The following is a 16,239-nucleotide window of genomic DNA, read 5'->3' as shown; positions in this document are numbered from 1 at the left end:
CTGGGGTTGACAGGAATGAAAATCAGGCTGTTTTTTCATCATTAAAACATCAAGTAGCAGCTCATTCTAGGACAGAGTTTAATTATTCTCTGGAAAATAATGCAAACAGGAGAGATTGGTGTATGCATAAGGCAGAAGACTCAATAATAGAGGGGTCTGAAAGTACAGCAACTGGGAACTGTAGCCATACCATTAACTTGCCAACGATGGTAAAAACAGACTCTTGCACAACGTATCCAGGTCAAATCTGGCAGACGAGCTTGGATCCAGCAGTGAATAGTATGGATATATTAGAATTCTCTGGTATACCAGATGGCCAAGCAAGTGGATTTGCCAGTTGGCTTGGTCCTATTAACCACTGGCCTATCAGAGATACAGAAGGTTTAGATAATTGCAGGGAGCATTTAGATACGGTTGAAGGCGAGGTGGACTTAGCAGCGGATTTATGTGGGGAACAAGCCATTGCTAACTGCTGGGAACAAAGCCTAGAGATAGCTAGACCCTTCATTCTGGGAACCTCCCACAATGCTAGCACCGAGAATTCTGCTAGTCCCCAAGACAGTGACATCAGCAACTCAGATTTATCTGAAGATGAAATTGCTAACCAGAGATATGGATTGTTGTACCAAGAAATAGAGCCTGATAATGAAGAGGTACTTACCCCACTATGTAGTATAGACTAGCCAAAGACTTCTGTAGGTTCCGTTTTCCTAATGTTTCCCACCTACTTCATTATCCATCCATCACTGTCTTCTCTGAGGCTTGCCTCATCTCCTTGAAATCCGTGCAGACCAAACACAAATAGGTTGACAAAAAAAAAAAAAAAAACAAAAACCAAAAAGCCAATTACAAAAGCAGGATTTTTGTGTTGGGAACTAATGAGTCTGTTTTACCATCCCATTTATTATGTTTATTCTATTTTCACTTTTACTGTTCAAACACTAAAAACAACTAAAAATATGTAGAACAGACTAATTTACTCTTCCTAGAGTGATTCTACAGCAGTAAGAGCACATGATATGTTTCTACCCAGGTCCCCTGAAACTATAGACTCTCATAATAGCTTTCGATCCAAATGATGTATTAGAGAAATACTGAAGATGCTTCTGGATTCTATCAGTGGCCTAAAAAAGGATCTACTTAACCCCTCGTGGCTTTTCTCTGGAATCATCTTCATCTCCATTGTGAAAGTGGGCTTTGGTTAACACTGAGCCACACACCAGTAAATACTATTATTTGTAAAAATAATCTTTATTTGTCAGCCTATTTAAAATAATACTGTATGGCCTTTTACATTTCCTAAACACTTTCATGCACAGCAACCTTTTGTATTATTTTAAAACATGTAGTGGTCTTCACTTTCCAACTTGTCTGGTGGACATTTACTGATCCCACAAAAATGATAAAACATAACATACTTTGATTTCCTTTCCTGTTTAGGCTTCTGGTGGTACATTTAATGGATTCACCCAGGTAAGAGATCGATTCGCTGGCACATTCTGTCTGCTGAAAATGATACAAATTGTTAAAATACGGACCTCAGTGTCACTAGAAGAGCGTGATGTTGAAGCATGTCAGTGCAAAACTTGACCCTATGACTTCCACTTTCAGTAATGGAAGCAGTAATAGTGGCAACGTTGTAGGATTGTTGTGAAGAGTCAATGAGACATGCTTGCGGAGCACTTTGCCCAGTAGCACCTACTAAGTGCTTCCCAGCTGTAGTAGCTATTAATATTGTTAGCCCTGTTGTGGAATAAGGCTGATTCCTCTACTAGAAATGAGAAGTTCTCCTGACTCGAGAGAGCCACTAGATTCAGCTGTTGGAAGAAAGGAGGTGGGATTGTTTTGAACCAATGGGATGGGTCCTTAGAAAGTAGAAATGGTTTCTAGGATCCTCCTTATTTATATTCATGTAAGAGCCCCACTACTTTGAACCTTACCTCTTCAGTCATTCTTTAAGCAGGGGCTCTTTGAGGCTCAGAAGCCGTAGATTGGCTCTGATCAAGAAGGCAGAATTTCCCTTGGGTGTCTGTGGAAGAGGAGCCACAAGATGGACTGTCCCATCATTCTGTATGACCCAACAGATAGACAGTTGTAACCCACGCAAGCGTAGACCACGCAGCTCTCAGGCTCATGGAGTAAGTTCTGAAAACCTCTTCAAGGGAGACTTCAGACAGGCTTGTCTGTGATGAGTGTTTTATCTCAAAATTAGAGATGAACAGTTTCTAATTTTAACATTTAGAATTTCTTTGTTTAAAAGTTTGACTACTTTCCCCCCATGTTACCTGTAAAATGATAAAGGCCACCCATACCTGAATCCAAATACAGGTACACACAACCATGGAGGGAGAAGATAATGCATCTTTTCAGTTTGCATAAAACTCATTTGAAAAGTCAGGTCATAAGAATTGTTACTTATTTCTCATTTTTTAAAAATATGTTTATCCATTATAAATGTACCTTCTGTAAAGAGTAATAAAATTATATAAGAGCATTTTATAGAAAAAGCTCAGACTGTCATACACCCCCTCTGCTTCCTGTTTCTTAGAGGTAAGTACTTTTACTCCTTTTCCCTGTTGTTTGATTTCAGCCACATGTGTGTGCATGACTTGCTTCTAATGCTACTTCTTGGTCTCTAAAGCATTATCTATTGACTCCTCTCTCCAGAGTGCAGACTTAATGTTCCTTCAGACGCCCCCCTCTCAGTTTTCCCTCCCTCCCCTTCCTGCCTTTCGTCTGCTATAGTCCCACCATAGCCATCCAGCCAATCTGTGGTGATAGTATAATAATATCAATATTATTGGCGCCCCCACCATGAAGTTTACCTTTAGTTTTATGCCAACTTTCTGTTCTCCTTTGAGGAAATAATCACAGGGTCTTTTTTGTTTGCTTGTTGGTTCATTTGCTCTTAGTGTTTTAGGGACTTATCACTAATTTAGTCCCATACTCTGTAATAAGTCTCTCCTCTTTTGTTTGGAAAACCTTAAACATTTGGTCAGCTTCATCTTCCTGAAGAATTTTCTTGTTTCAATTTCTGGAGTGTTCTGTCTAAACTGGGTTCTCTCTGGTGATGCCTGCTGCCATAGCTGTTCCCACAGGCTCTCCTGTTAAGTCTATTCCAGGCATTGCCTTCACCATTCCCTTGTGTCAGTCCATTCTTTTTCAGACAAAAATCTTATTCATTTGGTTTAATTCCACGTACTAAAACCCATCTTCATCCATAAATTAAAGCACATCCTTTTGTAGCTCCCTAAGGAAAATGCATAAGAGGAATATATTTGTGACCTTGTACATAGGAAAATGTCTTTATCTAAATACATAATGGTCTGTTAGATTAGATATCATATTAGAGTATAATTTTTCCCTTAGAATTTTGAAGATGTTGCTCCATCCATTTCTACTTCCTAATGTTGTCACTGAGAAACTATTGTTTTGATTATTTTTAAAAATTAATCTTAGATTTAATAAAATTAAGATCATCATGAAAACTCCATGCTAATTTTTAGAATAATTTTCCAACAGAAATATTCCACAAACAATACCTTTACATCATGTTTGAATTTTATAGTAGGATCATAGAGTCTTTTTTTTGAATTAGTATTTGAGGATTTTGTCAGTTTTACCAAAGGCCTTTAAAAATCTTGAATGTAATTATTTAAATAGTATTCTTGGGGTGACTGGGTGGCCTAGTTGATTCCAGCTCAGGTCATGATCTCTGAGTCATGAGATCCAGCCCCTCATCAGGCTGCATGCTCGGTACTGAGTCTACTTAGAGTTTCTCTCTCCTTCTCCATCTGCCACTCCCTCCCCTGCCTCTGCACTTACACTTTCTTTCTCTCTCAAGTAAATAAATAAACCTTAAATAAATATAAATAAAATAAATAGTATTGTCATTCTGAGTATCTGCTGTGTCATTATCCTTGTTGGTTCTTCTTTCATTTGTTAGCTGGTCTTTAATTGGGCATAACCATTAATTGTCAGTGGTTTTGTGTAATATTGTACTGGCACTTCAACATCACTTTGGTCTACTACTAGAAGTTCTGTATCTTATATCAAAATTTTAATTTCAATTTTCAGGCAATTTGTATTTGTATAGAGATTGAAGTATTAAAAATTATTGGGAAATGATAGATATTAGTCTTTTTTTAGGTTTTTATTTTAGTTCCAATATAGTAAACATACAGTCTTAGGTTAGTTTCAGGTGAATGGATAAGGAAGAGATGGTATATATACAATGGAATATTACTCAGCCATAAAAAGCAATGAAATCTTGCCATTTGCTACAGTGTGGATGGAGCTCCAGAGTATAATGTTGAGTGAAATAAGTCAGTCAGAGAAAGACAAATAACATAAGATTTCACTCATATGTGGAATTTAAGAAATAAAACAAATGAGCAAAAGAATGAAGAAAGAGAAAGAGAGACAAAAAACCAAGAAACAGACTCTTAATTGTAGAGAACAATCTCCCAGAGGGGAGATGGGGTGGGGGGGGATGGGGAAAACAGGTGATGGGGATTAAGGAGTGCCCTTGTCATGAGCGCTGGGTGATACATGGAAGTGCTGAATCACTATATTGTTTTGATTCTCGGTATTTTAAAGAAAACTCTTCTTTCTTTATCTCTCTTTCTGTCTCTGCCCTCAGTTATGCTACTTTCTCTTTGTCTCTGGAAGTTTGTAGAATCTCTTTTTTACCTTGTGTTTCTGAAATTTTACAGTGATTTACTGTTGTCTGAGTCTATTTCATGTATTGCACTGAGGCTCTTTTAATCAAAATCTATGTCGTCTAGAGGGGGAATATTTTTTAATCTCACTGGGGGTTTCTCTTCTGTTTTCTAAGTCTTCTAGTTGTTTTCTTTGCTTTTTCCTTTTCTTGGTCATCTTTCTCTGCTTTCCAGCTCTTTCAACAGATATTTCACTACTTTTTTTTTTTTTTTTTAAGTTTCCAAGAGCTCTTTTTGTTGACTATTTGTTTTTTAATTGCATCCTCTTATTATGTCATGAATACAACACTTCCATTATATCTCTGGAGGTATTAATAATCATGACCATTTTTGAAGGTCTTTTTCTACCTAGAAAGTCTTTGTTTCTTCCACTTCTTCTTCTTCTCCTTTTTTTTTTTTTTAAAAACTATTCAGCTTTTCCCTTTATTATTTGAGACTCTTCCTAAATGTCTGGTGATCTTGGTCTACTCATATTTAAGAATGGGACAATACAAAAGTTGACAAGAAACTTTTACAGGTAGATAGAACTCATTGACTGTAGATATTGTTCTGGTTCATTTTTCCTGTTGAGAAGCCCTTGATATGAAATTCTGTTGGCATTTTTCTTGGGCTGGTTAAATTTCTAGCTCTTCTGGTCTCCTGTCTGGTGGGTATAATGGGAGGTGGATGGTAAAGAAGTTGGGGGTTAGAGGGGAGGTGACCAGGGCTCTCAGTTTGTTATGTAAATGCTCCCTTAAGTCTGCTACTTTCCTAATATGTCTCTGCGTTCCCCAGTCCAGAGGCCCTATATTTCATCCTCTGTGGAAATAATTTGTGCTGCAATGAAGAGATATTGCTTGGTTTTCGGATACATGAAAAGATCTTAAGGTCCAGTTGCTTTTTTACAGACTTCCAGCCAAGTCCCTGTCTTTAGCACCACACAGGTTCCATTTCCCTTGGTCCCTCTGTTTCTAATTCTTGATCCTTTGGGAGATCTGAGTAACACACTGGGTTGTGTTTTTGGCATTTCCTACATCACCTTAGGATACAGAATTTTGAGGGCATCCACTAAATTACTTCTTTTGTCTGCTTTTCAGTTTCAGAATGTTGTTGCTCTTGTCTTTCTTCTCATTCTTTTTATGCTCATGGATTTATGCCTTTTTAAATTTACTTTATGAAATTCCCTTTATTGTTTACTTTGGATTCTGGAGGTAACAGAGGTAATTGCCTCAATACAACATCTTTAACCAACAGTCACTGTCTCATTTTTTCTATTGGGGTGCCCTGATATCAAATTCTATGGGTACTTTTTTTTTTTTTCCTTCAACTGGTCAGATTAACCAGGAAAGACTCTTTTAGTCTTCTGTCTGGTGAGTATAAGTCTGGCTACCAGCATAATGAGAGATGAATATTGTCCTTGAGATCACTGTTCCCTTAGATTTATTCCAGCTTGATTTTTTTTTTTTAGGTCAATGAATACATGGTGTAACATTTTTTCAGTTATGACTCATTATTAACCCATAGAAGTCACACCTAGGTGATAGAGTAAGATTGAATTTATAACATTTTAAAAGTGTGAATTTGTAGCTGAGAGCCACAAAATTCTAATTTAGTGTAGATGTCTAGAAGAGAAGCTACAGAACAAAAACGACCCTGAGGTCACTACCCCTTTTTTCAAATGACTCTTACTGTACTATTGTGTGGTATCACGCTAGCTCACAGTTTTGTTTAAAACATTTACTGTTAAAATTACTTTGGTATTATCTGCATTTCTGATTGAAAACAAAAGACTTTTTAAAACTTTATATTGTATTTATTGGTACAATTGATAGAAGCTAATTGAAATGATATCTTTTTTTTTTAGCAAATTAAGCTGGAATCTTCATAATTTTTCATTTTCTGTTTTCTTTCCAATTTTTAGCCCCAAGACACTTCATTATTCACAATGCAGACAGACCAGAGCATGATCTGTAACTTGGTAAGTTGACATTGGTGTGTATTTTGAGGGCGTTGTCAGTTACTACTGAACATACTAGGATTGATCATTCTAGATTATCTAGAGCTTGAATATCCAGAATGTGATTTCTGCAGCCCTTTCTTTTTAGGAAAGAGGAAGGAAAGCTTCTGAAAAATCTCACTGTGACTTTGATTTTGGTTGCTTCTATTTATAAAGGCACAATGATCCCAGCAGAAAGCAGAAGTCTCCTAGTTCTGGGCTTCAGTGGAGCCCGGTAAATCCATTAATGGCATGGAGGTTTCTGCCTGAGTGTAACTTACTCCACAGGATTGGAAATGAAATTGCCTCAAGAATTCATGCTTCAGGATAGATCCTTGCTTCTTGAGCCTGAAGCTACCTTATTTCTCATCTCCTCCCTCCACTGTGTTAGTTGTAGAAAGAAGTCACATGTACTAGAGACGTGATTTCCCTGTTGCTGCCAAAGGACACGAGGACAAAGCTTAGCTAGGGTGTGAGTAGGAGCGGACAGAATTATTCTTGGTATCAGAGGAGATTCCAACAAGATTGTTGTTGCACTTGTCAGGGTGTTCATGAGCGTTATTTGTAGCTCACTCGCTTTCCCGTGGGAATGCGATATAATTATCCCAGCTCCTGGCTTTCACATTAGAAACTTAGAATCAGATTTAAGTAGAATAAATTTTTCTTTTTAGATGATTTCACTTCTAAGTAAGGAATTCAGTTCTGGGAACTTTGTCTTAAAGCTTACTTCGATGATTTCTCAAAGGCCAGTACGTCTGTAATACCTTGTCTATCGATTGTCATACTTTTTGCCTTTTGGGTAACCAGGTGAAAGGTGGAGTCTATGTGACCTGCAAGTAAAGATTTATGTTTAAAGTACAAATTATGTTGGTGTTGATAATGGAGCCAGAGAGACTTACATGTCATGTTTATTGCTGAATTTCAGCTTGGGTGTGGAGTAGGGGTTATACCAACACTGGAGGATGAGATTTTTAATTATCAGTTGTGAAGGGATCAAGAGAAAGATGGAGAAATATTGGTATAAAAAAAAAAGGCAGTGGATCATATTTAAACTCCCACCTATTACTCCCATGCAAAAATCCGGGCATAGCATCCAGTGGTTTTTGAGTTTCTTAAAACATCTTCCTATTCCCCTCAGCTTGCTGTGGGAGCTTCCGTTGCCTGCTCTTCTCTTCTGTGGATATGTGTTCTTTATTTTTTACCTTCTTTCCTTTGGGGAACTTAGCTTTGTCATGCCCAGCATTGCAGATGCTGCTAACATTAGCTAAGCCATGTGAGGAACTAGGAAATCATAGTGAAACCATGTCTCACCGAGTTGCAATGGCCTGCTTTCCATCTTATGACAGAGGATACTGAACAATGTGCAGGGACTATGCTGCTCATTTTGTTCTAAAGGAAGAATTCCATTTCTGTGTCTCAGAGTTAAGCCATTGTGACATCCCACTGCCACCAATAAATTTAGAGTATATTTCTCCTTTGAATGTGTGACATTCGCCACCCCAGCAAACAATAGGAAATGATCACGAGCACGCCTGAACAGGGATGGTGTGCTGTCAACCCATTTGCAAGGTCTGTTCATGGAGGAAACTTGTAGAAAAAAAATATGGTACACGTAGGGTATAATTCTGATAGGACTACTTTAGATTTTTCCATGAAATGTAGTTCACAATTTACCTTTGCTTTTCTTCTATCTTGAGAAAATATTTATGATTTTACACTACCTTAGAAGGAATCAAAGGGTGACTTCCATTTCTAAGTTGGAGTAGTTGATTTTACATACAGTCATGCTATTGTGTTTATCCTTACTCATCACTGAGTTATATTTGTCCTCCTAAAATTAAAGTTGCAAAACTGCACAGGCATATGGTACTATCTCATGTGATATGATAGTATAGGGGAAATGTTGTGACTTGTGACGACATACCAATCCTACGTTCTCTTCAAACTGTGCTTCTGTTACATTGTCTGATTTCAGCAAGCAAATGCAATTCAGCTCCTATGCAAAATCACTTACTTATTCTTGCCTTATATGAAACTTCAAAATTTCTCTGGACTTCCAAGAAACCCAGGCTTTGATACAAATTTTTTTTTTTCATTTTAAGTTATCTCTGTATTTTTTTTATGTACAATGATATATTTACTTGACTCCTAATTTGAAACTTCCCTTGGCTCCTTAACTGGCTTTAAACTTTCTCCTTAAATACTCAGCCCACAGGGGGACAGCCCTCTGTATGTGGATTTCTTGGTGCTTTATCAAATTGCCCTTCCTATCCTTGTTGTGTAGGTCATTTGATACCATCCTCTCATAGCAAATCACCTTGACTTCTAAATCGTAAAGTCATATCCTAAGAGCTTATGGTATCTCTTTGCTGCTCTGTAACCATGTTCCATTATGAAGATAATTCTTTCTGAACAATAAAAGTGAAATCTTTTCCCATAAAAACTCCTTAAAGTACATTAGAGTGAATTTTATCTCATTCTTTCTTAAAAATTGTGTCAGGTTACCCTGTAAATGTTATAAAAGCCCATAAAAGTATCAAATCTCTACACACTTATCTACCAAAGTGTCCTTTGTTTTTTATTATGCCCTTTAAAGGGAAGGGCGGTGTGGAATCAAGGCCCGAGTCACAGTGGAGGGTTTGGTGGGGGGCACAAGGGAAACATTTTGTGTATTTATCCAACGCTAAGCTGGTCATTACTCACTTACTGTAATCTCAGTGGAACCACCCCACCTCTTCTGTATGGAACTTGGCCATGCTCACCAACCTCTGTGGGCAGGTATGAGAGGGAGAGAGCTAGAGGAGGCCCTTCATTGCTTCGGGTGAGAAAGAATCTGACAGAAGTGAACCAGTTTCTCCAATCCCAGTATTAAAGAATTCTTCCTTCCGTAGAAAAACACTTTTCAACTTTCTTACAGTTTGAATGTCCTCATGGGAAAGAACCTTAGTGTGCCTTCTAGTGGCCATCCATTTGGTAAAGTAGTGCTGCTAAATAAACACACTTACGTTAGTCAAAATTGAAAAAGAGGAAACATTGTCAGTAACTGTGGTGACTGCATTCGCTGTGGTGGTTTTAATGGCCCGTTGTGACTTAATAGTGCTAATTTTAAAACTAACAAAGTCCACAGCTTAAGAGAGTCCAGAGGCTTGATTCAGCATATATTTGGAGGATGTCTAGGAGTTAAGGTCACAGTGGGATGGAAAGATGTTACTCTTGTCCACAGAGTTAGAAGTGTCTAATTGGTACCAGCGAGGATATCGCCCTTTAGTTCTTTACGTAATTAACATATTATAGAAAAGGAAATGGATAGCTAAGAATTTGTTGGGAGCAGGAGAGAAACAGAACAAGAAACTAAACAGGAAAGTTATCTGTGATTGTGGTGGCTACCAAGTAGCTGGGTCTGCCTCCCAGCCAGAGCAGTGACAACAATGGCTCCGTAATGACCTATTCATGCAGATAAATGTGTTTTGATCTGAATATTGGGATAAGCCCTCAATTTTGGGTGCAGTGCATGTCAACAGAGCTGGGAGGTCCCAGAACCACGTGCCTCTGAGCTCTTCCTACTTCCTTTCAACTGGCAAAGGTGGGGAGCTCCTGGGATCGCCTCTCTCTGTCAGAGAGCAGAGAGTAACACTCCAGGATCCCTTGTAGATGTCTTCAAGTTGCAAGTAAGTACAGTGAGTAACCAAAATGGTAAGTATTTGTCAGACTTGAAGGGAAACAACAGCGCTTGGTGATGCTACAGGGAAGCTTAGTAAGAGTCCATTTCTAGACTTTTCAGTGAAGCGCTCATGATGCCAGGTGTGGGGCTTTTTTTCCAGCACAGGCTTAATGAAGCTAGTTGCCTATAGGATGACGAAGAAAGTCTTAATTGCCCAGTATTTTGTGATGTTACCTGTTCACGTGTTGAATCTTTCTTCTCTAACGTTCAAAACAATGAAAGGCTGAATCTGAACAGGCTCCGCCCACAGAGCCGAAAGCAGAGGAGCCCCCTGTCGTTGCTGTACCTGCTGTTGGGCTGGACTCTGGACTGGACACCCAGGCTGAGGAGCCAGTGGAGGGGGCAGTGGTGAGCACCGCACCCCTCCCACCCTCCACCTGCCTCTCCTGCCACAGCCCTGCACATCTCACGATCTCATTTCTCCCTCCTCATCCATGCTTCACTTGTGCTAAATCACTTCCTTGTCTGCCATGGCTCCCCAGGTTCAAATAGGCTTTGTGCCTCTGACAGTGAAACTTCGTTTTCTTTTATGTTTTTAAGAGGAAGATATCCAGAGATCTGATCTTAAGAACTAGAGAGAAATGTCACATAGCCATGGCTTGATTCTCAAAAAAGGATGCCTCCATTCTTTTCTGAGATGCTCCCCTTCATGGTAGGTAGGTTGTAGAACTCACAAATAACCAACCTTGTTACTGTTGTGCACTACCTCTGAAGACTAGAGATGCACCTCCAGCAAGGGACCAAGCTGCAGGTGATAAACAGAAAGATCATAACTTTGTGGGTTGTGTTTACATGTTTATTTCTCATAATAGTTTGGTAGGTTGGTTAAGCCCTGACAAGGGATTGAAATCCCATACTAAAATCATTGAATCTATAAAGATTCGTGTGTCGTACAACCATTTCCTCAAAATCATGTCTGATGTTGGCTCTTACAACAAGAGAGACCTTGAGGATGTAGAGGGTGGGGGCCCTTTGTCTGCTTGGAAACCTGCTCTTACCCCATTCCATACAGCCATATACCTCACTGCATCACAAACTGGGATGAGCTCTATGTGGAACATGCATGTTGAATTGGATAGTGTAACATTCATGAAAGTGTAGGATAATACTAAGGAAACTTTAATTCAAAATACTCATGGAGAGGGGCACCTGGGTGGCTCAAGTCAGTTGGGTGTGTGACTCTTCATCTCAGCTCATGTCTTGATCTCAGTGTTGTGAGTTCAAGCCCCACACTGGGCTCCATGCTGGGCATGGAACCTACTTAAAAAAACAAACAAACAAACAAAAACAAAACAAAAAACAGCTCATGGAGAATGAAAAATAGTTTGTTGATGAAATATAGTTAAAGTGTCTCCCAAGAATCTCAATCAGGTTACCCTTTCCTATAGCCTTTATAGAAGCTGTACAAAGACAAGAAACAGTCTCCCTCTCCCCCAAAATAACATTGACTAGATTAGGTAACAAGAAAAATTGAAGTTATATTTCTTGCTATTATTTGTTGTTGTTATTTTACCAGGAAGAGGGTAGGTCATCTGTCAAATCTAGAGTTTATTAATAGAGTAGAAAAATAAATAATAGGGCAAGATAGTGATGGGAAATACAGATTAAGAATAACTCAAAAAAAAAAAAAAAGATCATGTTTTCCATTTAGAGATACAGAGCTGGACCAAGTCCTGTAGGGAAAATAAGAAGTGTGTTCTGCTAGGTTAAGTCCCTCTTGGAAGTGCTGCTTGCATGGAGCATAGATTGGGGAATGCTGAGGCTCTAGGCTCCAGCATCTGCTTTTTCTCTCAGACTCACTAGTGATCTCCATACGTCTATGCAGAGGGGCCCTTTCATGTGGGGTCAGATTGTGATGTGTTCTCCCAACTTAGCTTTAAGAATATTTAAATAACAAAGGAAGGGAAAGATAGATTTGATTTTGTTTTACTGCTGTTAAAATTTAAGAAAGAGATGTGATTTTTCAAAAAATGCAGATGATAAAAGGGAGTTAGAAAGATATTGATGAGTTTCAGATGTTGATTTAGAAATCGCTTCATTTCCAAAAAGTTCTTACCAGTTTCTATTTTGTATAGTAGCACAGACTTCATCCTCACCAGTGTGTTGTTGTTTTTTTTTTTTTTTAAGATTTTGTTTATTTGACGTAGAGAGAGAGATCACAAGTAGGCAGAGAGGCAGGCAGAGAGAATGGGGGAAGCAGGCTCCCCGCTGAGCAGAGAGCCCGATGAGGGACTCAGTCCCAGGACCCTGAGATCATGACCTGAGCCGAAGGCAGAGGCCACCGAGGCACCCCCCTCACCAGTGTTTTTTTTGTTTTTTGCCATTGTGACTCATTTAGCTTCTTTTTTTTTTCTTTTTTTAATTTTTTATTTCTTTTCAGTGTAACAGTATTCGTTGTTTTTGCACCACACCCAGTGCTCCATGCAATCTGTGCCTTCTCTAATACCCACCACCTGGTGCCCCCAACCTCCCACCCCCCCCACCCCTTCAAAACCCTCAGATTGTTTTTTCAGAGTCCATAGTCTGTCATGGTTCGCCTCCCCTTCCAATTGTTTTTAAACCACATTGGTTCCATGGCCCAGACTACTCAGTGTAAGGCTTCATGCCAAAACACCCATGGTTTTGAGCAAAGTTCTTTGATGTTGCGCAGTAGCTAGGAGCTGTGAAATAGACAAGCTCACATGTTACACATCGGCTGGAATGTTGATCTCCCATGATCACCTCTCTGAAGGCCTTGGTCTCGTACCTTGCACACCTATCCTTATTTTAACAGACTTATATAAGTAGGTTTTGTTTTTTCAGACCCCAAACTTACTGGTTTTCCAGTGAACAATATAAATAGCTACTGGCGCGCCTGGGTGGCTCAGTGGGTTAAGCCTCTGCCTTCAGCTCAAGTCATGATCCCAGGGTCCTGGGATCGAGCCTCGCATTGGGCTCTCTGCTCCACGGAGAACCAGCTTCTTCCTTTCTCTGCCTGCCTCTCTGCCTACTTGTGATCTCTGTCAAATAAATAAATAAAATCTTTAAATAGTTACTAATCATTATGTATCTACTATACCATACCTATTATAAAGATTTATAATCTTTCAAGAGTGAACTTAAACATGTATTTTTTTAAATGTACGATTATGGGGCACCTGGGTGGCTCAGAGGGTTAAGCCTCTGCCTTTGGCTCAGGTCATGATCTCAGGGTCCTAGGATTGAGCCCTGCATCGGGCTCTCTACTCAGCAAGGAGCCTGCTTCTCCCCGCCCCCCCGCCTGCCTCTCTGCCTACTTGTGATCTCTCTCTGTCAAATAAATAAGTAAATAATTTTTAAAAAAATATATGGTTACAGAGCCACCTGGGTGGCTCAGTTAGTTAAGTGTCTGCCTTGGGTTCAGGTCATGATCTCCGGGGTCCTTGGATGGAGCCCTGCATCAGCTCCCTGCTCAGCATGGAGTCTGCATCTCCCTTTCCCTCTGTCTGCCACTCCCCTTCCTTATGCAAGCTCTCTCTCTCTCTCTCTCTCTCTCTGCTAAATAAAAAAATAAAATCTTTAAAACAAAAACAAAACAAATTGTACAGTACAGCCATCAAACATCACTAAAACCAGCTTCCCTAGTGTTGGGTAAGGAAATATTTGACAGCATTCTTCATTTTGAAAATACTTGTCTCCTAAAGCTTTCAAGTGAACTTTAGAGAATCAAACAATTGGATTCCCTATGAATTGTAAGGCAATTTGGAGAGTCTTGTGAAGGATTCAGGTACCTGCTGACACCCAGAGGCTATGCAAAAATAGCAGGTACAAGCCACCTGTGATCTCTATCTGATAAATAAATTAAAAAAAAAAACATCCTGTAGAATGTGGTTTTTTTTTATATTTAATTTCAGTGCAACAGAATTCATTGTTTATGCACCACACCCAGTGCTCCATGCAATACGTGCCCTCCATAATACCCACCACCAGGCTCCCCCAACCTCCCACCCCCCCACCCCTTCAAAACCCTCAGATTGTTTTTCAGAGTCCATAGTCTCTCATGGTTCAAGATATGACTCCAAAGGCAAAGGAAACAAAAGCGAAAATGAACTCTTGGGACTTCATCAAGATAGAATGTATTTTTTTTTTAAAGATTTTATTTATTTATTTGACAGAGATCACAAGTAGGCAGAGAGGCAGGCAGAGGGAAAGGAGGAAGCAGGCTCCCGGCTGAGCAGAGAGCCCGATGCGGGGCTCGATCCCAGAACCCTGGGATCATGACCTGAGTCGAAGGCAAAGGCTTAACCCACTGAGTCACCCAGGCGCCCCATATAGAATGTATTTTTGTTCTCCAGCATAGATTTATAGCTTCTTTCTTCTGGTCATAATAATCTAAGATAATATTAAGGTTATTTTTTCTAAAGAAAGGTCTCCTTTGCTAGATGTGTGATATTTTGTTGTAAAGACACAAAAAATCCACATTGTGTTCTGAGCATTAATTAATAGGTTGGCTGTGGCTGTCATCGGTTAGGATTGGGTTGATGTGACCTTTTGAAGTCATCCTTTTTGTTGCCAAAATGTCACCACACAGTTATTATTTCGAGTCTTGACAATCCATTTTATATGAGGTGAAGTTTGTGGTGGTTTTGTTAAAAAAAGAAGAAGAGGCAAATGTAATTTCAAAATCAGGGAATTTTAACAAAGAAACCTGGGGCTTTCAAGCAAAATAACTATTACATTTTTGTTGTTTTAGTTTTTCCCTACAGTACTAAATTGCACTTGTATATCTGTAGGATGCATGAAGGAAGAAACGAGCACGTGCCTTCTATTCAAGCAGACAGAAATCTTCCTGGCAACATGAAGTTCATCTGTGAACTGTGGTTTGGCATATATACATATATATCCACTGGTTTAAATTGGTCATGACAAGTCAACTGAAGTCTGGTGACGTTTTCTAAAAAAAAAAAAAAAAAAAAAAAAGCGAAAACAAAAGTAGTCCCCAAATAATAGGCTAGTGTTTCATCTTCCAGGAATCTCCATCAATTCTAAAAACAGCTTTATCTTGATCTTTTTCCCATTTATGTTTTAGAAATACTAACCCTAAAGTAAATCTTAAAGAGCCAAAACTTGTTTCTTGTCCAGATGTTTCCATCTTATATAAGTAATGGCAATCATCTTTAGGAAAATAAATGATTAGTATTTGTCTCAGATACCAGTATCAGAGAATTAGGTTAAGAATTAGATAAAGAGGAACACCTGGGTGGCTCAGTGGGTTAAAGCCTCTGCCTTCGGCTCAGGTCATGATCTCAGGGTCCTGGGATTGAGCCCCACATCGGGCTCTCTGCTCAGCAGGGAGCCTGCTTCCTCCTCTCTGCCTGCTTCTCTGCCTACTTGTGATGTCTGTCTGTCAAATAAATAAATAAAATCTTAAAAAGAAAAAGAATCAGATAAAGATTTTTACCCATATTGATTCCATTTTCTTGTAGAGTCATATTCTAATTTTTTCTAAATTTCTGTCAGCTCCTGTATTTTGCTTTAATTATGTGAACTGAACCAATACCTTTTTTTTTTTTTTTTTTGCCTACTGTTTTTAAAGAAACACACTGCAATTCATTTTAGGGTTAGCATCATTTCTAGAACATAAATGGGAAAAAGATCAAGATAAAGATGTTTTTAGAATTCATGGAGATTCCTAGAAGAGGAAACACTGGCCTATTATTTTCGGGACTGCTTTTGGTTTTGCTGCATTTTATTTTTTGAAACGTCACCAGACATCAGTTGGCTTGTCAAGACCAATCTAAACCACTGGTATATACATATATATGCAAACCAGTTCATAGATGAACTGCATGTTGCCAGGAAGA

At 39.0% G+C, this 16,239-nt stretch overlaps 1 protein-coding gene across 2 annotated transcripts in view; it reads left to right on the top strand.

Annotated features, from left to right (window-relative positions):
* Positions 1–16,239, top strand: part of LOC111157046 (amphiphysin) — a 245,862-nt gene that overhangs the window by 203,512 nt on the left and 26,111 nt on the right. The window contains exons 15-17 of one of the 2 annotated variants that reach the window (XM_022518257.1): positions 1,441–1,473; positions 6,622–6,678; positions 10,640–10,765. In XM_022518257.1, the coding sequence (XP_022373965.1) occupies positions 1,441–1,473; positions 6,622–6,678; positions 10,640–10,765 (216 nt within the window). The remainder of the gene's footprint in view (positions 1–1,440; positions 1,474–6,621; positions 6,679–10,639; positions 10,766–16,239) is intronic. The other variant, XM_022518258.1, reaches the window with a different exon arrangement.

Source organism: Enhydra lutris, unplaced genomic scaffold (assembly GCF_002288905.1).
Source record: "Enhydra lutris kenyoni isolate GAN:26980312 unplaced genomic scaffold, ASM228890v2 scaffoldscaffold51, whole genome shotgun sequence".
Lineage (NCBI taxonomy): Eukaryota > Metazoa > Chordata > Mammalia > Carnivora > Mustelidae > Enhydra > Enhydra lutris.
Note: the sequence above shows the minus strand (reverse complement) of the source record. Positions and strands in the feature narration are given on the sequence as shown.